The sequence below is a fragment of the Capricornis sumatraensis genome, chromosome 9 (assembly GCF_032405125.1).
Source record: "Capricornis sumatraensis isolate serow.1 chromosome 9, serow.2, whole genome shotgun sequence".
NCBI lineage: Eukaryota > Metazoa > Chordata > Mammalia > Artiodactyla > Bovidae > Capricornis > Capricornis sumatraensis.
In genome coordinates this window covers 18,738,550-18,763,326 of record NC_091077.1, presented here as the reverse complement: position 1 = coordinate 18,763,326, position 24,777 = coordinate 18,738,550, and the positions used below count along the sequence as shown (strand labels likewise).

Below are 24,777 nucleotides of genomic sequence, written 5' to 3'. Positions count from 1 at the left end.
AAAAACTAAGTTTAACTTATGAATATAATTTTGCCCCTAAGCATGTTTACTTAACCATAAATGTTCTTACATCAAAAAAAAAAAGGAGAATAGAATTACAGAAGACTGACATTCTCAGCGAAGCAGTCAACTTTTAGAGTGTAAGTGGACCTAGAAATGAGCATAAATTGTGCTGCCAATACAAACTCACGGCAGATACTCTACCTTCTAAGAAAGGCACCCTGTCAGGCACGTCAACAGTCTACCTCCTCAAAAGACATAAGCCTACTGTTTTGATAAAAGTATCAACAGGGAATGTCTGCTTTGAAAGATCTGTCCTTGTTTTCATCTTGATTAAAGATGCAGATCACCTCCTTTATAAAAATAGTACCTCAGACCTGCAGTTCCCAAACTATAGTTCAAGGTACACCAGGATGGGTCAACTCACAAGTGCTCTGGGATATTTTAAATTTTGAAAAGAAAAAAAATATACGCTATATGTCAGATGCTAGGTGAACTAGGAGCTTTTGGTTACTCATCTCAATATGAAATCAGGGTATACTCCTTTGGGTAACACTGGCTTTGCAAAGCTGGGCTTCTGTAGTTACTGTGATAAAATACAAGAACTGCACAAAAATCAATGTGGATCAGGAAAGATTTCAAGGTTTGGAAGGCTGTGCAACAGCTCAGAATGTCAAGAATGGACTCTTGAACAATGGGGTTTGGGGTGCTGATCTATCACATAGTCGAAATCAACTTATAACTTCATAATCAGCCCTTCCTATCCACATGGTTCCACATTTGCAGTTTCAATCAACTCCAGCCCCACAGTGCTGTCGTTATTTACTCCTGAAAAAGCTCCCCGTGTAAGTGGACCCACTCAGTTCAAATTTGCCTTGCCAAAAGGTCTTTTAGTCTGTTATCTGTTTCAACAGATAACTAACTTGTTTGAACATAAATCTCGACGCTGTGACTCTTTGCAACCCCATGAACTGCATGTAGCCTGCCTGCCAGGCTCCTGCGTCCATGGGAATTTCCAAGCAAGAATACTGGAGTGGTTTGTTACTTCCTCCTCCAGGGGATCTTCCTGACCCAGGGATCGAACCCACATCTCCTGCATTGGCAGGCGGATTCTTTATCACAGCAAATTGCTGGCTCAGCGATTTGAACATGAATATTAAGATGCAAAACCACCTGAGATTTAAATGAGGAGGTGGTGACCCACCGGCTGCCACTTGCCGTCCTCCCAAAAGAAAGGTTTTTAAAAAGCACCTTACTTTTCAACTTTGATCTCCACTGAATGATGTCTGTCAACACTAGACAATTTTTCCTTCTTCACTTCGCACTCTTTTCTGTCAGACAGCTTTTTCCCAGAAGGTTCGTTTTTGGCCTAAAACACAACATAGATAGAAATGGCTCAGGGACCAGGTCTTCTGGCCTGTGAATCCTGCAAGTTCCAGCAGCAAGGACAGCCTTACCTTCTCAACAGAGATCATCCTTCCATGAAGCTCAGTTCTGTGGAGATGGCTGATACACTTTGTGGCCTCGTCAGATGTTGACATGGTGACAAACCCATAGCACCGGGCCCCAGGACTGCGGGCATTGGTCACCACTTTGGCTCCAACAACCTTCATGAGAAAGGGTACTCTAATTTTCTCATAAAAAAACCACACTATGTGTCAAAAATTACCTGCAGTTAATTGATCATCAGAATTATTTCTACTTGTTTGCACTTTTCTGAAATTGTTGTTCCTTGCAAGGATTTATTAAAGTACTTCTAATTAATCCTGACCTATTAAAATACAACAGCTTTGGATACAAGATCAACTCTCACAATGACAATATAAATAAGAAAAGCTAAAGACAGACGTCAGTAACCACAACTTCAGTAATCTCGAGACAAATGAAACTAGAAATACAAGATGCAGCAAAAAAAGTTCTAAGGGGAAAGTTCATTGCAATGAATGCCCACATCAAGACACAAGAAAAAACTGTAATAGATAATGGAAGGAATCAGAATGCAAACTAGTCACATATACCGGATACAGCTAATTAGCCATATATCATCAAAAACACGTAATGCAAAGTCAAGCAGATAAAACAGGTACAAGCCACTCCCCCCCCCCAAAAAAAAACATGGCACAGAGCAAGATGACAGATTTAAAGCCCACCATACCAATGCTCGTGTCAAATGTAAATATTCCCAGAGGACATTCGAAGTGGCAGTTGGGACACACAGAGAGCCTGAGACACATGAGCCTGGGCTTCGGCTCTGACCTCCTCTGACTCAGTTGGTCAACGAGAACAAGTTTGCTCCTCTCTCTGGACCTCCTGTATCCAGCTCTAAGATGGTGAGGGGACCCATGCTCCCCCTAGGTTCCCAGCAGACCCTGACATTCATGGTTTTCCACATGGGGATAGAGAACCACTGCCCACCCTGCAAACGGAAGCCCCGATATGTCCAAAGCACCCCATACAGGGCCAAAAGGCAAAGAGCCTCTGCTGAGAGGGACACAGATGTCAGTTCTCACATCAGAGATGAAGTTCTGCTTTCTCCCCTCTCAAGGTGAGGGGCTGGGTCATTTGAGCATTCCATCCAACTAGTTAGCCATGTCAAGGCATCACTTCTAACGGCAGGTAAACCCAAGAGAGAATGACACCACAGAAAGCTCCCAGTTCCCTGTCGGCGCCCCTTCCCCGATTCCCGCCCCCAGCCATCAAGCTTCTTGCAGATCAAGCCTCTGTCTGCACAACCCAGTCCCAGTTCCACTGTACACCCAGTCCCACTTCAGGGCCTTCCTGCTGCCTTGGTCCAACGGCCAGGCACACTCAACACTCAGGTCTTGGCCTAAATGTCACATCCTCAGTGATAAATCACTGACTCCACCTTCCAAGTCTAAATTAGGTCTTTCTACCACACAATGATGGCAGGCGGTAATCTTCAATATACTTAAAAATAAATACATATGACATGTTGCAGTAAGTTATTTTCCATCGGATGTTAAGACCTAGAACAATGCCTTGTTATCTGTTTCAGCTTTACTATCAGTGAAAGTCGTTCAGTCATGTCTCTTTTGAGACTCCATGCAATTTTCCAGGACAGAATACTGGAGTGGGTAGCCTTTCCCTTCTCCAGGGCATCTTCCCAGCACAGGGATTGAACCCAGGTCTCCCGCATTGCAGATGGATTCTTTACCAGCTAAGCCACAAAGGAAGCCCAAGAATACTGGAATGGGTAGCCTATCCCTTCTCCAGCGGATCTTCCCGACCCAGGAATCAAATCAGTCTCCTGCGTTGCAGGTGGATTCTTTACCAACTGAGTTATCAAGAGAAGCCCAGTGCCTGACTGTAAATAAGTTAATAAATAGGTTTTGGCATAGTAGCGTTTTACATCCTTCCAAATGCTTCTTCAGGGTCTTGTCCGCTTCAGTGCCTAATTTCTCATCGAGGAACAAAGTCCTGAGCAAAGGAATGATGACCGGGCAGTCAGGATGGCACAGCAACCTGGAACCCCTGCCACCTCCTGCTGAGTGGTACCCTGCTGACTTCTCCCACCCACCACGGACCCCCAGGAGACCATGAGATTGCTTCATTAGCTAATTCCACGACAACAGAATCGTTCTTAAACATTCCTCAGAAGTTTCTGAATTGTAATATTTTCCTCCTGCCTCCATGACCGGGAGTTGATTTATTTTTAAGCCACCATCCTGTTCAAATTCTCCAATTATGTACTTAAGATGCTAGAAGATATACAGAGACCAACTCTTCACTTACTGTTAAGGGGGAAAATCTCAGCATGCCAGCTGCCAGTGTTTTTTTCTAATTGCTCCACAGCACGTGGAATCTTCCCAGATCAGGGATCGAACCTGTGTCCCCTGCATTGGCAGGAAGATTCCTAACCACTAGACCACCAGGGAAGTCCCAGTTTCCAGTCTGGTATTGGCTAAAAGACAGTTTGTTCAAAAGAAGCTGCAAAGCACAGCAGGGACACGGAGACTGTAGTTTTACACACCTTCTCTGAGCAGCACCTACAAGCTGTCTGCTCCGCCTGTCATCCACTCTCAACCAGGAGATAAGGTTTACTACCCACAACTGGTTAGGTTCCGCTTACCTCCAAGTTTTTGTTCTTGTCTATTTCTTTTCCCCAACTGGAAATGAAAACCAATATGCCAAGACCAGGCGGGTGGTAGCACATTAGGGGAGCGTACCTTTCCATATTTGCTGAAGAGGTTCTTCAGATCTGTTGCCCGAGTTGTGGAAGACAGTCCACTGACCCATAGATTCCTTCCAGAGCTATTGCTGATTCGACCTGCAGGAGGGAGATGATTATGCTTGGCCTCCTGAGACTGCAGCCCTCTCTTAAACCCTAACACAATCCAACCTTGATTCCTCTGAGTCAAGAATTTAATTACTGCCAACACATGGGACAGAAAATGAAAAATCTATATCACAAAAACTCAATTTTCTTACTCGAGGAATAATCACACCTATGCCAGTTACAAACTGAAATGGCATTCAATGATCAGCTCATGACCAAGATAGCAGTTTCTAAAATTCTATCATTTTACAGGTAGAAAAATACCTGTCCTATAAAAGGACTTCTACCATTCCATAAATGAGTCTCAACAAAAACATACATTCAAAAGCTCATCAACATTTAAAAATTAGTCTCTCAAGATACAATTAGCTAGCGATTAATTCCCGTAATCCATAATAAAACCAAGTACTGGATCCAAATTGTGGATTCCTGCAGACCCCTCCCTCCCAAAATAAGAGATCCGAAGGTGACTCCCTGACATGTAAGTTGAATCATACCTTTTTCATCTTTAACGATTGGCTTTATATCTTTTTCTTCCTTAAAAGAGCTAGAGATAAAAGTTAGTATTACTCGTACAGGAAAAAATAAAAAGAGAACTAAATCAAAAGTATGATATGTGCTAAGACTGAATACCTACCAGAAAATTAGTCAGAAATAAAATTTTAACAGGCACCTTTGCAAGCTTATATTGGAAATCTCACCCCCCCAATACAATGTCAGATTCTTAAAAATCAATTCTATTTAGCTGACGATAACACTTAACAATTTAAGAGCACAACCATAGCAGGTTGAGGAAAACAAAAGGAACTGAAATCACCCATTAAAAATACACAAAGAGAAATCAAACATTCTTTAGAGGTAAACTACAATTGCATCAGTCTGGCTGGCCAATTGCAGAAAAACAGCTCATGTGTGTCATTAAACGACCAATGAAAAGGAGATAGCGTCTGGTCTAAAACTGAGAAAAAACAAACCTCATTTTCTGATCAGCGCCCTCACTGGCTGAGGACTCTTTAGGAGCCGGAGGGACTTCATTACAAGCTTCAAAAGCAAACTTCTTCACGTCTTCTTTGCTATCCCCGGGGTCCGGGCTTGAGGCTTCCGGGGGCGCTTCCGCGGCCTCCTCGCTACAGGCTTCCGTGTGCTCTGAGGCTTTACTACTCTGCTCAATTGGCTTCTCTAGCCCTACAGGCTCACAGTCCATCCTCTCGTCATCGCCTGTCTGCTCCACGGGCTCCCTTTTCACTACCGCTAACAGGGTGTCTGCCTTGCTCGACTGAGCGTGTGCTGTTGACTCGTTGGCCAAATCTAAATCACCCTCCTCCGGATGGGCGCTGTCAAAAAGGTCCTCTTCCTCCGCAAGTTTTCTGTCTGGCCCCACGCTACTTGTTTCCTGTGCAAATGGCTGCTCCAGCTCGGAACCTTCTTCTTTTACTGGCTCAGATTTACAAGTTTCCCCCAAAATGTCGAGTATTTTCTCATTTTCTACGGATTTAACAGGAATAGAATGGCACAAGGTTTAATTACCAGGGAAATAAAGCAATCACAAATGCGGAACTGGCACGGCGGCCACACTAACACGAAGAGAACTGCTAGCTACACAGAGATTGGAAAACCCGCGGGTACACACACTTAACACTGGTTACACTACCTGCACTCCGACCGACTATAGAGTAAGCCTCTATGCTACATGGAAGAGAAAAGGCCCCCACAGATTTAAACACCTACAACCGTGTGACAGCTTCTCGACAGTCTCGTCCATGTTTTTGTTCAAGTATGGGTCTTCTCCTTATTTTTCCAGTGTCCAAGGTGCTGAATTGAACGCGATCACCATTCAAGGACAGCTCGACCTTCAAATTTCTTTGAATTTCTTTTAACAGAACAGTCCAATAGGAAAACCAGAAATTTCCGCCGGAGGAGACAAATGCAGTCCAGAAGGGGACCAACACGTTGGAAATTTTCGTGGAGAAATTCTGGTTGCTCTTCTGGAATTCAGTCACTTCTCAGGCAATCAGTGCCCTGACCACCGCTTTGTCCTACCTTCACTGCATTAATCTAACGACTGCAGGAATTAATACAACATCTGCTTCATGTGTAGAAACACATGGAAGAATCACCGGGGAAAGTGGGGCAGGGGAAGTACTTAAATGCCACTCTACATGGTTAGAGAGATGAAAGTCATCACTATATCTCACTTAACATATCTGACCTCCAGAAACCAGAACAGCACTTCCATAGATCTGGTGATACGAATGGGTTTCCAATCTCTGATCCTTGTACGATCTGGATTGTCCACCATTAAAATAATTCATAAAACCATAAAAAAGCTTAAAATATATAAACAGCTTTAAAAGAAAAGTGGGAAGACTTTCAAACCATAACTGTTGTGTTTCTCTTATCAGTACCTGGCTCCAACAGAGGTTCTTCAATATCCTATTGAGAAAAAGAAAAGACAAAACTCACAGAGCACTTTAATGTTAGCCCGTCCAATCCCCCCTTGCAGTTAGGCCTCTGCAATTGGCAACAACTTCCCAGTCCAGGCAGAGATCACACAGATGACTGCTTTAGACATCACACCAGATCTGAGAAAAATCTCTCCCCCAAGATGGAACTTTATGTGTAACTAGAACGTGTCAACAAAACCATTTCTCCACCCTGCTGGACAGCTCTCCCTAACTCCACCCTGACTGAAGACACTAGCTCCTGCACTTTGTGAGTCCAGCCCACCTATTTCTGCAGCCCTCCACCTCACTTCCACCTTGTTTTGTCCATCCTTGCAACAGGCCCCAAAGTCTTTACCCTTTCAACTGACTAATTTGACTGGCTCGCCAGACCTCAACTCTTGACAGAGAAACTCCTCTGGGAAGCCCTCTAGTGTTTGTGTAACCCAATCACCTGCACTTCTCCCTTCTGGTTACATTCTTGTTGGTCATTAACACCATGCCCACTAGGCTGCAAACCCTGACCCTGACAATTTAGCTCACCCGCTTATGCTCAGCTTCCCGCAGGACCAAAGTGCAATGGGTTGTTTATACACACACACGCACTCTCACTCATTCTTTTTAACTGTGGAAAATTCACCACTCTTGTCAGGTTTCTAGCCGTGCAGAACCAGACAGTAACCTACCGGAGGTACTTTGAAGTCCAATGATGAAGCATCCAAAGCGTTCTCGAAGCCTTCGCCATCAACCTGAAAGAAAAAGTGCCAAGACCTCTTTGCAGAGACAGAATTATGAGTGCCAAGGCCCACAGCGCACCACAGATCTGTTTTCCAGGCCACCTACAGATCTGTTTTCTTCACGATGCCAAACGCCATCTGCAAACCCACTGCTGGATCCCAGCAGCTGCCCCTCAGCCACAGGGGATATGTCCCAAAGTCCAGTGGCTATCTAAAACTTCAGACAGCATCAGGCCTTAAACACCACGTTTTTCCATACCAATGGACAGGGAGTACATACACCATGGATACATTGGACAAAAGCATGATTTCTGTCCTGGTGAGGATGGTGCAAGGTTTCATCATGTTACTCCGAATGGCATGTAATTTAGAACGTTTAAGAACTGTTTTATTTCATCTAATATTTTTAGACCCCAGTTGACCACAGGTAACTGAAACCTCAGAAAGCAAAACCGTGGGTAAGGGGGGGGATGATGTTACTCTGCTGATCACCTGCCTCCCTGTTTCTAGGCCCGCTCCAGGATCAGGCAGCCCTAGCATCTCTGACAGTGGCTCACGGCAGCTGGCACTCTGGCAGCACCAACTGAATGAACGAACGAGTGAGCAGATTCATTCTCCAAGCAGTTTCCCCACACTGGTGGTCAGCATACCCTACCCAGCCTCAGATTTCTGAAGCTGACTCAAAGGGAAAGTGAACTTCACATTCCTGATTTTACTTGGTAGTAATTATTTTAAAATAACAATAACCTGGCACTTTCCCCTAGTATACTTTAAAACAAATATTTAACTTGTTTTCTTTTTAGTATCTACTAAACAAAGGGTTTCCCTGGTAGTTCAGCTGGTATAGAATCCACCTGCAATGCAGGAGACCCTGGTTCAATTCCTGGGTCAGGAAGATACCATGGAGAAGAGACAGGCTACCCACTCCAGTATTCTTAGGCTTCTCTGGTGGCTTAAATGGTAAAGAATCCGCCTGCAATGTGGGAGACCTGGGTTCGATCCCTGGGTTGGAAAGATTCCCTGGAGGAGGGCATGGCAACCTACTCCAGTATTCTTGTCTAGAGAATCCCCATGGACAGGGGAGCCTGGTGGGCTACAGTCCATGGGGTCGCAAAGAGTCAGATACGACTGAGTGACTAAGCATGGCACAGCATATTAAAGGAAAACTAGTATCTTAAAGGTTATTAAATTTGAAAGCTTTCTAACTTTTTAAGTGAAATACAAAAATATCCCTCCCTAAAGATTTTTTTCTTAGGTTTGAAATCTTTTTGGGGGCAGGGTGGGAAAGGCAGGTCATGCAGCATACAGGATCTTAGTTCCCCAATCACATACTGAACCCATGCACCCTGCTCTAGGAGTACAGAGTCCTAACCAATGGACCGCCAGGAAAATCCAGGTTTGAAGCTTATGACCAGGATGTTTCCATTAACCAAGAAGTCAAGTCTATTTTATGGAAATAATTAACACACAATAGGATCACACAGAGAGAATAAACCAAAGCTCCATGGTAGCCTATGTCAAGCTGTGGCAACGTGTGGAATCTGTGACTATTGACCTTAAAGGTTTAAAGCTCAGTCCTATAAGGGTACTTCTTTTCCAGTTTAAAGCTAGAATGCCTTAAATAAAACCAAACTAAGACAGCTGGGCATGCCAAAGTGGTGAGGTTAAACTGGCAACCAGTTCCAGGAGGATCACCAGGAAATTTTATGCCAAAAAGACAAAGTGAAAAGCTGGTACTATGATGTTGCTTAAGAGAATTAAAGTCTTCCCTCATACACAGGAAGTTTGAACTGTTTGTTTTCTTATCTGTCTATAGATTTTTTAAACCTCTTTTCTTTTCAAAGAAAATACTTTTAACAACGTCAGACTTTTGACTTATGCTAAGAATGTGTACCCTACCCAATTACAGAAATATTCTCCAGCATTACAGAGAAGTTATCCATTAGTTAAGATCTGATCTGTGTTGAGTTTAAATGGATGCAATTTAACACCAAGATTTAGACACCAAACGGTGATTTAGCTGCGTGTTATTTAACCAACCATCAGCGTGTTCCGTCTTGGCAGAAGCTCACACAAACAGTGAAGAGCCCCAGGGCTGCAGCATTTTGCACCGCGACTGCGTTACCTACAGCGTGTCCTGTGAACTGAGCCGGGAGCTCCTGCAGCTGCGTGGCCACGTAGTCTTTGCTCTCACAAAGGGATTCCAGGATGCTATCAGTGCCAGCCTCCCCGAAGTCTGGAGCAGTGCTGTTCTCAACTTCGGTTTCTTCTAACACATTAACGTCCATCATGTCAATACTCTGCAAACCCTCCAAACTTGCTTCCATATCCTCCTGTAATGAGGGACGATGAAAGGCGTCAACTACCAGGTGGACTGGGACGCAGAGCTCCTGCCGCCCCCTCTGTTGTCATGGCATCTACCTGCCCGTCTCTGGAATCTTCTTCCAGGCCATTGTCTTCAGTACCTTCCTCTTCTGCCTTTTGTTCTAATAACAGAAAAATTGTTCAGTCAGATAGCACTTGGGTTCTGGCCTTGTAATTAGCTTCTGCAGGACGACACAGCTCAGTCTTGGTGAGAACATGATACAAGGAAGCTGAATGCGACTGTTCGTCTATCACGTACAGTTTTGTCTCAACTGGAACATAAGATCTAGGATTTCTGTAATACCATCAGAGTATTTTGATTCTGCACAAAAATAGCCAAAGCTTCAAAAGGTTTCCAAACCAAACTAACACAAACATCCTCAAACAAAAATGAGCAAAGGATAAAAACAGGCATCTCCCAATGAGTAAATTTAAAAAGTCATGTCCATACAGCACCCAAAGAACTACACCCTAAGAGTGTGGGCTGGACAACAGACCTGTGAGGTCCCCTTCGTTCCACCCACTGCATCAAGCCTCTGGCTTTCTGTCATTCTTCAGCCCAGAAGCTTTTTTCTACTCAAGGCAAAAAGGCAAAGGGTACCATAAAGTCTATTTTCACCCTGGGCTCTGCGAACGCAAAAGGACTACTGAGAGTGATGCCAGGTATTCCCAATGGGGCTGGAAGGGAAAGAAAGTGGAAACTCTTAAAAAGTAAGTAAAATCTTTGGGCTCCCTGTTATCAATAGCCTTAAAAATGTACATACCTATATTCTAGAATTCCCCTTAGGATGTGCAAAACAAAGGTGACCTGTTCTAGAAGGGCATATACAGACTAATATCCCGAAGAAAAGCAAACCATGGCACGGATGTTTACATGTGGGAGGCCAGTATGGGGGGGCGGTCAGTGGGGATGTGGGATGTAACAGGGTGATGCCTAGAGACATTTTTAGTGTTACGACGGGCAGTGCTACAGGCATGTAGTGGGCAGCGGCGAAGGATGCTGCCCAGCACACAGTAACACAAAGGAAAGCACCCTACCACAAAGCTCTCGGTTCAAACTATCAACACTGCCGAGTATGCAAAATGCTGTGGCATATCACAGTTTTGCAACTTAAGCAGCCTCGGTCTTTATTCTATAGATGTTTAGTTGATTTACACTGTTGTGCTAATTTCTGCTATAAAATAATTCAGTTATACACACACACATATATATGTCCTTTTTCATATCCTTTCCATTATGGCTTATCACAGGATACCAAATACAGTTGCCTACACTATACAGTAGGACCTTGTTGTTGATCCAACCTACACATGGTAGTTTGCATCTGCTGATCCCAAACCACCACTCCATTGCTCGCCCTACACACCCCACCCTCCACAACCGTAACGCTATGTTTGTGAGTCTGAAGAAACCTCAATCAGTGCTTAAAGATGCCAACTGCAATATCCTAAGTATTTCATTTCCCATTATTATCAATGATTACTCAAGAAATGTAGTTTTATTACACACTGTGCTCTTCACATTATTTAATATCCCTCACAATGCTAGCAGGTTTATTATTTGCATTTGACAGGAGAATTTGGTTCTGCTCCAAAGCTGGGACTCAAAAACTGAGCTGTCCCACCTCCCATTATATCTGAACTGGGCATAACCTTTTGAAACACACTATTTAAAATGCTTGATAATTGCACCGAATTTCTCCAGCCTCAAACAGTAGCTTGAAGTGCCTATGAAGAAGGTAAACAGGAGAGAGGCAGACCAAAAAAACCTCACCAGAAAGCACCCTAAGTGGGAGTGAGAAAGATAAACACTGGGCACAAAGGCTGCGCCCCAATCCCAAGGGATGGGTCTTGACTAAAAACTGAAGGGTGGGGGAACAGAACAGGGGAATGGCACAGACTATCCAATTTTAATCCCAAATGTAACCTAATTTAGAATGATCTTTCAAAACACACCCAGTTATCAGCAATTCTGTCCATTTAGATGAGTTGGGGAAAAGGACTCAAGTACTGACTTGCAATGAAACTTTCAAAGTTCAGCTTCCTTTCACTTTTGAAAGGCAGTGGTTACTCACGAATTCCCAGAATCAGTCCAACTTTGTGGCAGACTCTGGAAATCCATTGGCTGATGCCTAGTAACCTTGAGGACCTAATTTTCAACCAGAACACCATGAGGACCTAGCACTTTGTATAACTAACCACATGCCCAGACGCCTCTGGAGAACATACTAGCTCTACAACCTGGAGGAGCTGTTTTCTGCCCCAGGATCTTGGGCTTTGGGGACTTCTGTGAAAAAGAAAGGTACCAGTGCCTTTCTAACCCCAACCTGTACTGGTACAAACACTTTACACCAAAAGTAATTATCAAGGCTTCCCTGACACAATGCTAACTCCAAGTAGCTTTGAGCTGATCTATGCTTTAACTCATTCAGACATGTATTGGAAGCACTCAACTGTTTTTCTAATGATTCAAAGATTCCTTATAGGAGCCAAAATCATTCTGATGAGTAAGCCTAACCTCACAGTTTAAAATGAGCACCTACACACAAAAAAGTTTAAACTTTCAGCTATTCAAAACCAAACTTTCAGATATGGGTAACTTAACAGAAAAGTACAAACAGGCTATCTGTATGTTTCCTGCTGTAGACCCATCCCTCATGATTGGTTTGTTTCAACGGTCCATGTCTACTGCTGAAATACAGACAGTTTCACGAGCAATGGAAAGATACCAGTGTTTTAAACTTAAACCCCTTTAAACATAACCTAAGTCAAAAATTTAACCTTTCAAAACACATGCATAATATTTAAACAGTTCACTGAATTCTAGAAAAGTCATCCTGCTAGAAAAAGCTGTGGGAAATATAAATAGAAGTTGCGGAAAATACAAAGTCTTTTCTTTTTACTTTCTGAGCAGCTGTATCCCACTGCCTGAAATTAGCACTTTTTTAGGTGAATGGGACATGGACAGCTGTAAAATCTTTTGTGCAGCACCCTTCAAGACAACAAGCCCGTCATATGGGAGTTGCAAATTATGCCGTCCTTATCACAGTAAACTCTGAAAATGAGGGCCACTGTTAGTGAGGTTCCCAAGCTTTTGCTGTCAACCATAAAAAGGAAAGGAGCACTGATACATGTTATACCATGGATAAACCTTAAAAACACGATGCTCCATGAAGTATGCCAGACATGAAAGGTCACATGCTGTATGATTCTACTTACATGAAATGTCTAGAATGCGCAAATCCTTAGAGACAAAACCTCAATTAGATACTGCTGGGGGCAGGGGGATGTGGGAACTGATGCTAATGGGGGATAGGTGATTCTTCTTGAGATGATGAAAATGTTCTAGAACTAAGAGTAGTGATGACCTCATAATCTTGTGAATATACTAAAAAGCACAGCACTATACACTTTAAACATGTGAATTATATTTAGATTTGAAAACAAAATATCACACTAGTAAAACAGGCAAATGTTCCAACAACCTATTTTGGACCCTAAAGAAGTTGGGTTCTATTGGGTCTCTGCCTGCTGTCATTTTCCTTGGGTTAAGTCCTATTTTTTGAACCAGGAAGACAAGTAGGTGCATCTGGTTGTTCAGGTCAGCCGGGGCAGCTTTTAAGAGTGTGCCTTACGCTAGTTCTTTTTTAATCCTAGAAACAAAAGCTGTAATGTTTTTAATTGTTGTTCAGTCACGAAGTCAAGTCGACTCTTGAGAGCCCATGGAATGCAGCCTGCCAGGCTCCTCTGTCCATGGGGTTTTCCAAGCAAGAATACTGGAGTAGGTTGCCATTTCCCTCCTCCAACGGATCTTCCTGAGTCAGGGGTCGAACCCACATCTCCTGCCTGGGCAGGCGGGTTCTTTACTGATGAGCCACCAGTATTTTACTTGGCACCTAAAAATCCTCCCCAGCACCCTGACAGAGTTACATGTTAGGTGGTGGAAAAGCAAGCTGTTAGATGGAGGACAGTGAGAGGCAAAGGAGCTCTCCTGACTTGAAGGGCTAGAAGAATGCTAAAAAACCAGTTCTCTATATAAGCTCCCTTGCTGTAGATACCCCAAGCAGCAATAAGTTAAAGTGGATACCTTTCACGAATCTCTTTGTCTTCTTGCTTGTGGCTTCGAAGGCAATGCCAATTTCATCAGGATCCTGTCCTTCTTCCTTAACTGCCTGTTGGGAAGAGACAAAGTTGACAACACTGTTAAGAGCTGTGGGGCCCACACTGCTCTTCCTCTGTAACAATTTCCCAGCAACAAAGGCAACCCTTCCCTGCAAAGAGCAACTCTGTTTCTGCCACGTGGGCTGCCAGGTCCCCAGGCAGTAGGTGAACCCAGTACCACTTGGTTCTCTCTGGGCCCTTCACCCAAAAGAGGCTGGGGCTCACAGTCAGGGTTGATGGAGTTCCAAAACGGTCCCTAACCTCCACACTGTCTCAACTTTAAGTCAACAATGTAACGAACAGGTTACACTTGGTCTGGCAGCGGGCCAAGGGCTGAGCACTGCCCTTTGTGCTCAGGTTCACGGCAACAGTGTCTTCTTACCGTGCTTCGGGACTCCCCGGTGAATTCACCAGGTTCCTACCCTCAAGAGCCTGATTCCATGAGAGATGACCACCCGCCATACCCAATTCTCTGTTCAATGCTGAGAAGTGGGGCAATGAACACAGGATGGTGCGATACAGGAAGTCATGGACTTGGAGCAAGTCTTCACTTGGGGGGGGGGGGGCGCGCGCAACATCTTAAGACAGACCCAAAATGACAACAAAGCGCCAGCCAGATGGAGACCTGGGAGAGAAGCCGCCAGGTGCAGGGCACGGTGAACGCAAACGTCCTGGGCCAAAAACCGGCACATCGCTCCTTCCCGGGCAATGTCAAAGACTCTTCAATCCTCCGCTCCGTAGGGGAGAAAACTGAGGCGCTGGTAGGGAACAGCACCTGTCCAAGGTCACACAACCCTGGGAAAAGTCCGGGGGCTACCCACGACTAAGACGGGCTTTCCGAACACTGAGATGACTGAATGGAAGGAGGCGACAAGGCACAGAGAGGGGCGGTGTCGGGCCAAGGTCACACAGCCGACCCGCGGTTCCTGACAGTTCGGACCGGAGTTCCCGACGAGAGAGGCAGGCGGGGGCGCCTCGCACCAGGCAGTCGCAGTGACAGGCCCGCGCGGGGGCGTTACTCGGTCTCTGGCGGCACCCCGGGGCCCCGGGCCGCCTCACCTTCTTGAGCCGCTCCATCAGGACGCTCTTGTTGCCGCCCGTGTCCAGGTTCCGCTTCTTCAGCTCCGCCCGCAGGTCGATGACCCGCAAGTCGCTGAGTCGCCGCGTCCCGACCTCTGAGACGCCCGAGACGACAGCGGCCGTGGCAGACCCCGAGTCGCTGGACCCTGCTAGAGTCTCCGCCATCCCGGGTGTGCTGTCCCCGCCAACTACTTCCCACACCGCCGGCGGCTGTAGCGGCTCTGAGCACAAAATGGCGCCGCCACAGAGGAAGACGCACTCGCTTCCTCCCGCCCCCTTTTCCGGCCGCGCACGCGCGCCGTCCGAATAGGCGTTCTTCGCCGCAGTCGGATGCTCGCGCGTCCACCAACCGCAGGCCCTCGGCAACAGTGCGCAGGCTCTGTAACTGCTGGACGCGTGCGTCTTGGCAGTTCGCGGCGGGAGGCCGGCGAGACGTAAAGCGCCTGGAACCTCACTCGCTGGGCTCTTACTACGCGAGAGCAGAAGCGGCTCCGGGCGTTGAACCCGCGCCGGGTACGCCTGCGCAGAAGGGAGTAACGTCGAAGCCGTCGGAGCGGTTCTCTTACAGGCAGCGCAAGTTCGTCCTGGGAGCTGTGGTAAACCCGGCCGGGTTCTGCGTGAAGTGGTAGGCAGAGCCAAGGTCCCTGGAATGGCGGAGTCTCTGTCCGGCTTAGGCGATTCTGGTGCGGCGGGCGCAGCGGCTCTGAGCTCCGCCTCGTCGGAGACCGGGACGCGGCGCCTCACCGACCTTAGGGTGATCGATCTGCGGGCGGAGCTGAAGAAACGGAACCTGGACTCGAGCGGCAACAAGAGCGCTTTGATGGAACGGCTTAGAAAGGTAGAGCTGCGGCCCTGGGGGTGGGTAGCAGGTGGGCCGGGGAACCCCAGCGGCCGCGACGACGGGCCTCCTGGCCTCGGGGTCCCGCCCCCCTGCCCGGTCCCGTCAGCGGCCTGCCCGGGGCCTGGCGCTCCCGGCCTGTCCCCGCTTCGCTGAGGCCCGAGCGGGATCGCCGAGCCCCGGCGGGCCCCCGCGCTGCATCGGGGCGAGAACAAGAAAATCTCGACGCGAACGGGGGAAGTTCGAGGTGGCGGGTGACATCGGCCATGGGCTTGTGTTATCCGCATCAGCCCCTGCTTTTTAGGGCTTCCTTCGGCTGCTTTCATCCCGATCTTTGAGAGTGGACGCGGAACCTGAAATCCTCGCTCCGCCCGGGGAGTCAGGGGACTCGGCCAAGGTCCCTTGGCCGGGGAGAGGAGGTCGAGATTTGAACCCAGCGTGTGCTCGTTGCGGGAGCCTCCTCTGGGGCGAGAGATGCTGCTTGATCCGTTAGGGCCTAGAAGTCTAGAATAGGGGGGTACGTTACGAAGTAACCTTATTAAGAGGGTATTGGGAGCGGGGTTGAGGGGGAATGGCTCGGGGTCTTAACCTGGCAGGAAAAGTGCTGCTGTAATAAAGACCAGAAATGAAACTTACAGTTAGACTTGAAGAGAACGTAAGGGCTCTGCCAGTCTCTTGACCCGATCTTGAGCGTGAAAGACATTTTAATCCTCTCTGGGTCTGTTTCTCCTTGTGTCCAAAAGAGAAAAATATTAATTCTTAATCTTTAGAGTTAAGGAAGATGGCCCAAAATGTGCTTGGCATGCTACTTGTAGCATATAAACATTCAAAGTGCAATTGCTGTCACAATTAACTTTTCTCTCTGTATGCACTGTGTGGTATTTGCAATCTGCATGTTACTGATCCCTGCCTTGGGGGTTCTGAGGGATGCGTTGGAAAAGCAGAGTTAGGTGTGCTTTTCTGCGCTCCCTGTTCTTGTGAGATTCTGGTGGCTTCTTTGTTTCACTGTCTCTTGTCTTGGGACTTCTCTGTGATCTCTAACTATGCCTTGTCACCTATCCTCCCCCCCCCCCCCCCACTTCCTCAAGCAGTGCAGTCTGTGACTCTTTCCACCCTCTCCTGCCTCCCAAACAACAGAGGATCGGGTTTTTGTTTGTTAATTGCTAATTGCCGTTTAGAGGAAGTGGGGATTATCTCCTATTGTCGGGATAAGAAAATTCAGGCTGGAGAGTGGTGAGTTACTTGCTCTAAGTCAGTAGTGCCTTTATAACTCGAGTGTGTGTGTCTTTCACTATGGACGCTAACTCCCTCTAAGCAAACAGGGCAGGCAGTTCGCCCACAGAAGTGTTTACCTGAAGAAGGTGCAAGGAGGGGAGAGTTGGAACCCAGGGACCTGTGATCCATGGTGGTACTAGCCATAGGGCCTCCTGTCAGTAAAGGGAAGTTGGTGGGGGGGTTGTGGGGGAGGCTTTAGCCATTGTTCCCCCAGATAGTCCACAAGCCTTCTATGCTGATAGGGTGGCATTGAACCTTCCTGTCAGGCTGTTGGTTGAAGCTGGTATGATCTTCCACCAGCATCTATGGGGGGGAAAAACCCATCCCTTCTTCCTCTCCTCTTCAGTTTCTTAGGGATGTGCTTAAAAATGCACAAACACCCATCTGCCATCTGACGCAAGCAAGTCTGGAAGTACTGGAGTTCTTCTACTTCCGTCACCTGTTGTTTTGTCTCTTCTTTGGTTTGTTTATTCTTTTAGGAAGAACAAAAGAGGGGAAGGTGGAGGTGACAACACACACAGAGTAGTCAGGCCTGCAAGGATGACGCATAGCCTCTAGCCGCCAGGGACAACCCTGTAAGCACTGCACCTGGACGAGATGACCTGAGGGGCTTTCTGTTTGAACCCTCCTTCAGGCCAGGACAGAACTCCAAATCTTTCTGGCTCTAGCTTCTGAGAGAAGGGAGAGGATTTTTTTTTTTTCCTTGTTACAGGTTAGGTGTGGAGCCCCCAGGCTTTGTTCTGAACTTAGACTTTACCAAGCTAGAATACTCCTGAGAATCTTTGAGACTTTTGAAACTACATACAAATAGAGCCGCATTTGAAATGGATTTAAACAGAACGTGGGCTCCCAGGACTATGCAGTAGAGAAAGGGTTTTCAAAAATCTGATTGTGAAGCCTGGTGTCTGGGGATATCAGCATTGACAGGCTTGGTCGGTGTTCCTTTGATTGATTGTTTTGTGGGTTTTTTTTTTTTCCTCCTCTGAATGGCTCCTTGGTGGCCTACACAGTGCTGAGCATAAGTGGGAGGTAGTCAGGTGACGGACAGGCTCTTGGGATGAGAAGTGGGACTTGCCAAGAGATCCTTATAATTGTTCAATGAAGGTTCCCTGGTGGTTGAGAGCAAGACCTCAGGAATCCGTCAGAGAGATGAGTGAGGGGTGAAGTAGTCCATGTCCCATCCCATGCCATGTCCCATATTCTGTCCAGATGGTGCTAGTGCAGGTGTTAAAAAGGGATCAGGGAGAGAGTTGAACAGTACAGTGTTGAATAATGTCATAGGTAGTTTGGCCCAGGAATAGGGTCAATCAGATTGTGGTGATAATTCTAAAAATAAGCTGACTGTTCCATGAGTGCTTGCTTTTTGTGGCTAATAGGAATTCTCCTGACAACTTTCTAGGGTCAGAACTTTAATTAGCCCCTCACACCAGAGTAAAAAACAAACTCAGAACAATTAAATAAGCCTGCCTAAGACCAAGCAGCCAAGGTACGGTAGAATCAGTCTACCTCTGGGGCCCTTGCTGCAACAGAAAGAAGAAGGAATGAATGAGTAGGGAGAGGCCCTTTCCAAATCAGCCCCTGAAGCTTCTGTGATAGTCAAGTCTGTCTGCTGCCTTTTTGGGTGAACTTTTCTTTTCCCTTCCCTTTAGGCAGTTGAAGATGAGGGAGGTAATCCTGATGAAATTGAAATTACCTCTGAAGGAAATAAGAAGACTCCAAAGAGATCCAGCAAAGGTATGGAGGGTAATGTTAGGAACTTCTTTCAAACTGGCTTCCTCTGCTAATGTGCCTGTGGACTGCCCTGTGAATCTTTGCTGGACCTTGAATGAAGGTGTGCATTTTCTTTCAAGATCTCTCCAGTGTGTTTTTGTTTCCATGGGATTTGGGAAGTCTCAGCACAGAAGAGGTACTGACATCTTTACTTATTTTCTTCTGTAGGTTTCTCAGCAGCTGTTGCTTATCCAGAGTCTTAACCTTCTTGAGGTAGAGAGTGTTTAGGATTACTTGAGTATCAGACCTATTGCTCTGACTTGTGGAAAATAACTTGCCTTTTAAATACCGCCTGGCCAAAACAGAGTCGTCACTTTTATAGATGCTGCTTTCAGAAACTTCGTACCGCATAAAAGCCAGATTCCACATGGCATTAATGACCCTCACCATTGCCCCAGATGGCCCCTTCCACCTTCTGCCCCCACCACCTTCCTTCCTCTGTTACATCCACCTGCAGTCAGGTCCCAAACATGTGGTTTACTCCACCCACTCCTCATCTGTCTGCATTTGAGTCCTAGTTCATCAAGAGACAACTTCTGATCTCACCAGTAGCAAGTCTTCTCTCCTTAGGTCCTCTGCACTGCTCTGGACTGAATTTCAGGTTGTTGAGGACAGAAGCTGTGTCTTCCTTGTTTTCCTACTTAGTATTTGCTCATGAATTACTTCCTAATTGAATTCAGTGACATCCAATTACTGTTTTAGGAAAGAATCAGCTAAAACTGGGCATTTGGGCTATCCTGAAAGTTCTCTAGGTAATTGGAGGTTTTGTTGCTCAGGCCCCAAAACAAAATGAAATACTTTCACCTGGCCAGTGGTGAAGACCTGGATGTGAAATGTCTGAGAGGCAAGCACCAGTGTCAACCAGGTTGTGTGGTATATTAGCTCTGGGAGAAGAGCAGTCAGTGACCTCACTTTGAAATCACAATGAAATCACTGTGTTCCACAGTTCATCATGCATTTTTCAATTTGCCCAAGTCAGTGTTTTTTCCAAAGCAGAGTACTTAAAAAATCAACAGACAGCACAATATTGTAATTATCCTTCAATTAAAAATAAATTAAGGGGAAAAAATTCAACAGATAGACTGTTATGGGGCAGGGAAGAAATAGAGGCTGTGAAGCTCCTTTTTTGCTTTCTTTTTCTCTAACAAAAAAGAAATCCTTGTGTTAAAAGTTTTCAGGAAGACAGATAGGCATTAAATAAAGGAGGCAGTCCATTACTAAGATTATGGGCATATTTTCCCAGACTTCTGTGTGTCTAAAGTCACCTAAAAACAAATACAGAAGAATGTTCACACACCTGTGTACCTTTGTCTTTCCTTAAAAAATTGTTCCTACTGCACACAGTATTCTTTACTTTTTTTACTTAGCCTGTAAAGGGCATTTTCAATAGTGCTGAAAATAAAAACCTCATTTTTTTTAACAGTGAATAATCTTTCTTTGTATGATTGTACCACAGTTGAGTTCCTCAGTCTTATCACTAGACCATTTGTTCCAGTTTTCAGCATGGCCGTGAACCAGAATTACCTCTGCTGAACGAATATGTTTTTGTTAACTAGAGAAGTAGAATTTTTGGGTCAAAAAATGTGTGCATTTTATTTTAAAAATAGTTCTTAACAAATAGTTCTCCAACAGGCTGTACTGGTTGATAACCAGCACCATCAGGGAATGGCAGAGGGTACCTGTTTCTTTAAATTCTCACTTAATGCTGAATATTATGTCTTTTTAATGTTGCCTCATATATAGAAGAAAAATATCTCATTGTATGAATTTCTCCACAGCTAAAGTTTTTATTTCTATTTCTTCACAGGTTAAACAGTTTCTGATAATCAACTGCCTTTATTTTCTGAATTGCTTTTTCATGCCTGTTGCCCATTTTTCTGCTGGGTTGTTAGTCTTACTGACTTTTGATAGTGCTTTCTCTCTATAAAATGTCACAATTGTTTCTTCCCAGTTTGTTATTTGATTTAACTACTTTGTGGTGTTTTGGTCTTTAAAATTTTAGTCTTTAATACAGGCAATGCAGTCAACATATATGGTTTCTAGATTTTATGAAAGCTGCTCAGTCGTGTCCAACTCTTTGCGGCTCCATACAGTCCATGGAATTCTCTAGGCCAGAATACTGGAGTGGGTAGCCTTTCCCTTCTCCAGGGCATCTTCCCAACCCAGGGATCAAGCCCAGGTCTCCATCATTGCAGGTGATTCTTTACCAGCTGAGCCACAAGGGAAACACAAGAATACTGGAATGGGTAGCCTATCCCTTCTCTAGTGGATCTTCCCGACCCAGGAATTGAACTGGGCTCTCCTGCATTGCAGGTGGATTCTTTACCAACTGAGCTATCAGGGAAGCCCCACAGTAGAGGACAGCACGCCTGAACAGAGACTTGAACCCTGGACCCTCAGATTGAAAGTCTGATACTCTACCTACTGAGCTATCCAGGCTCCTATTTTAGGAGCTGTCCAGGCTTCTAGATTTTTTTCTTGTATATTGAAAGACTGTCCTTTGCTTTAAATTGCTTTTTAAAAAGTCTGCATTATGGAGTAATATTTATTGTTTTATTTTGAGTTTGTTTGGAATTTATCTTTGCATGTGATGTGAATGAAGTAAGTAGGGATCAAAATATGGATTAAAAAAATATATATATAATGTATTTATTTGACTGTACTGGTCTTAGTTGCAGCATGTAGGATCTAGTTATCTGACCAGTGACTGACCTTGCATTGGGAGCGTGGCATGTTAGCCCCTGGACCACCAGAGAAGTTCCAATATGGGATTTCTATTAAATTTCTTATGCCCTTGCCCAATCAATCATACTACCTACCTGTCCCTCAGGGGGAAAAAAAGTGATTACTTTGACCATAGATTAGTTTTGCCTGTTTTAAAACTTCATCTAGAACCATTCAATATAAAGTTGGGCAGGTGCATGCCACTTGTGGGAATCTTAGTTCCCTGACCAGGGATTGAACCCAAGCCCTCAGTAGTGAGAACATGTAATTCTAACTACAGGACTGCCACAGAATTTCCAGTACAAACTCTTTTGTGTCTGGTGTCTTAGCTTGGAGTAATTATATTTTGCAGTTAAGGTTTTAGCTGAAAATAGAGGTGTTTTTTTTTCCTGCCCTGTTCGAACAAATTCAAAATTGTTTGAAATTTGGTTGTTTTAATCAGAATCCTGGAAACCATGAAAAGTGGAAGTGTTAGTTGATCAGTACAACCCCATGGACTGTGGCTGGCCAGGCTTCTCTGTCCATGGGATTTCTCAGGCAAGAATACTGGAGTGGGTACCCATTCTCTTCTCCAGGGGATCTTCCCCACCCAGGGATCGAACCCCAATCTCCTGCTCTGGCAGGCAGCCTAGAAAGCATAACTCAGGTAATTTCAGCATTCCTCCAAAGTAGTTTTACACCAGTACTTTGTTCAGCTCTTTTAGACTCTATTAAAGTAATTAGCAACAAAGTAATTTAAGTAGAAGAGCAAAGTCAGCATGTCTGTGTTTAAAACTATTACCTGATTGTGTGTTGCAAGCATGTGTGCTAAGTCGCTTCCCTTGGGTTCGACTCTTTGTGACCCCGGGGACTGCAGCCTGCCAAGCTCCTCTGTTCTTGGGATCCTCCAGGCAGGATTACTGAAGTGGGTTGCCGTGTCCAGGGTGTCTTCCTGACTCAGGGATCAAACCCACATCTCTTACATCTCCTGCATTGCAGGCGGATTCTTTACCTCTAAGCCACTGGGTTATTGGGTTGTTTTTGTTTCTTTTGACATGATATCTCTTCTTTCTTTTTTGAAAATAACTATCAAATACATTTTACTAATTGGCAAAATTTTGAATAGATTCTTCACAAGAAAATATAAATAAGTGGCCAATGACCACATCAAAAATTGCTTATCATTAGCTAACAAAGAAATGAAAATTAAAGTGATTTGAAATACTAGAAAACAACTGTTTAAAAGATATAGAAAAACAAACTTCCATACCTACTTCCACCTACTGCTGTAGAATATGTAAAATGATACAGCTATTTTGGGAGAAAAATTGGCACATACAAAATTAAAAATTCATCTAAAATGTTAATACAACCCAAATTATTCAGCTCCTCTATCATTAGCCAAAATAAATGAAAGTGTAGATCCACAAAAGAATTTGAACATGAATGTACAGTATATCTCTTTTTAGGAGACATAATTTCATGCTTAGAAATGATGTAAGACTAATACAAGAAATTCTCATAAATCCTCACCCAGATTCCCCAGATGTCATTTTTACATTTGTTTTAACCTTTTCTTTCTCAGCAGAGAGAGGGAGGACAGAAGAGAGGGATGGAGGGAGAAAGAAAAGGATAAAACAAGTGTAATATATATAGTTTTCCTTTTCTGCTGAACTACTTGAGAATAAATTACAAGTACGTGTGCCCTTTTGTCCCTACACTCTATAGTATTTTCTAAAAACAAGAACATTGCATAACTATATATGTAGTTATCAAAATCAAGAAAGTAATATTGATATAATACTGTTTGCTAGTCTTATTTAGATTTGGTCACTTGTTCCAACAATATTCTTCATAACGCAAAAGAAAAAAACTAGGGTCTTGCATTGTCTTCAGTTATCATGTCTTCTTGATCTCCTTTAATCTGCAGCACTTCCCAAGACTTTCTTTGTGATTGTGACAGTACTGTTTTTTTTTGAAAAGTACAGACCACCTATTTTGAAACCTGCTTTTCAATTTGGGTTTTATTGGAGGGTTTTGTGGAGGGGGGTTCCTCTCATGATTAGGTTCAAATTATATTCTTTTGTCAGAAATACCACCAGAAGTGTGATTTTTCTGTTTCCCTCCTAGGGGCACATCCTGACAGTTTGTGCAAGTGACTTAAGGGTATTGGTTGGGTTGCTCCATAGAAAAGTTTGTAATTGTGTCTCTGGGGAGGGTGCCATATTCTGTGCAGTGCAGCCAAAAATTTTTTTAGAAGAAACTGTAAAGAAAAATAAAGTTAGCTACTTGAAAGTCTTAAAGTTTTAAGTCTTTCTTAATAAAACATATCATGTTGCTAAGTCACTTCAGTCATGTCCGACTCTGTGCAACCCCATAGATGGCAGCCCACCAGGCTCCCCTGTCCCTGGGATTCTCCAGGCAAGAACACTGGAGTGGGTTGCCATTTCCTTCTCCAATGCATGCAAGTGAAAAGTGAAAGGGAAGTCGCTCAGTCATGTCCGACTCTTAGCGACCCCATGGACTGCAGCCCACCTGGCTCCTCCATCCATGGGATTTTCCTGACGAGAGTACTGGAGTAGGGTGCCATTGCCTTCTCCAAAAACATACCATAAATAGATACAATTGGGAGAAAATACTGCAATACACTAATATCTAGAAAGCATGAAATCTTCCTACAAATTAATAAAGAAAATAGACAATCCAGTAGAGAAAGGACAGAGATGATGAATAGGCAGGTCACAGATGAAAGGAAAACAAACAAGGCCTATGATCAAAAAAGATTTCCTTGAAGGAAAGCAAATAGAATAATTTTTGCCTATTACACTGGTAAAAATTTACATAATTCTCAATATCCCACATTGACCAGGGGGGTGAGGAAATGGGAAGTCATTGGAAATGGTAAATTAACAAAGCTGCTTTCGGGACAGGGGTGACTAAACTAAGGAACTCTGTAGCATGAAATAAATGATGGGGCTGAATCAATGTATAAGGGCAAGACAATTTTCCAAGGCTTTTATTGAGTAACAGAATGTATATACAATATGATTCCATACATAACAAGTTTATTTCCATTTGAATGGTATGTGTGTAAATCTGAAAGAAAATGGT

At 44.6% G+C, this 24,777-nt stretch overlaps 2 protein-coding genes and 1 non-coding gene across 9 annotated transcripts in view; 1 reads left to right on the top strand and 2 right to left on the bottom strand.

Moving 5' to 3' along the window:
• Positions 1-15,302, bottom strand: part of SAFB2 (scaffold attachment factor B2) — a 28,441-nt gene extending 13,139 nt beyond the window's left edge. For all 4 annotated transcript variants that reach the window (XM_068980587.1, XM_068980588.1, XM_068980589.1 and 1 more), the window contains exons 1-11: positions 15,060-15,302; positions 13,927-14,011; positions 9,897-9,961; positions 9,605-9,808; positions 7,425-7,487; positions 6,703-6,730; positions 5,272-5,782; positions 4,795-4,844; positions 4,188-4,288; positions 1,458-1,607; positions 1,257-1,369 (exon numbers count right to left, since the gene is read on the bottom strand). In XM_068980587.1, the coding sequence (XP_068836688.1) occupies positions 1,257-1,369; positions 1,458-1,607; positions 4,188-4,288; positions 4,795-4,844; positions 5,272-5,782; positions 6,703-6,730; positions 7,425-7,487; positions 9,605-9,808; positions 9,897-9,961; positions 13,927-14,011; positions 15,060-15,245 (1,556 nt within the window). In that variant the 5' untranslated portion in view covers positions 15,246-15,302. The remainder of the gene's footprint in view (positions 1-1,256; positions 1,370-1,457; positions 1,608-4,187; positions 4,289-4,794; positions 4,845-5,271; positions 5,783-6,702; positions 6,731-7,424; positions 7,488-9,604; positions 9,809-9,896; positions 9,962-13,926; positions 14,012-15,059) is intronic.
• A 408-nt stretch (positions 15,303-15,710) lies between these two features.
• Positions 15,711-24,777, top strand: part of SAFB (scaffold attachment factor B) — a 60,818-nt gene continuing 51,751 nt past the window's right edge. For all 4 annotated transcript variants that reach the window (XM_068981315.1, XM_068981317.1, XM_068981316.1 and 1 more), the window contains exons 1-2: positions 15,711-15,918; positions 18,843-18,927. In XM_068981315.1, coding sequence (XP_068837416.1) covers positions 15,730-15,918; positions 18,843-18,927 — 274 coding nt within the window. In that variant the 5' untranslated portion in view covers positions 15,711-15,729. The remainder of the gene's footprint in view (positions 15,919-18,842; positions 18,928-24,777) is intronic.
• Positions 21,330-21,402, bottom strand: TRNAE-UUC (transfer RNA glutamic acid (anticodon UUC)). Its single transcript has one exon. It is a non-coding gene; the product is annotated as a tRNA-Glu (tRNA).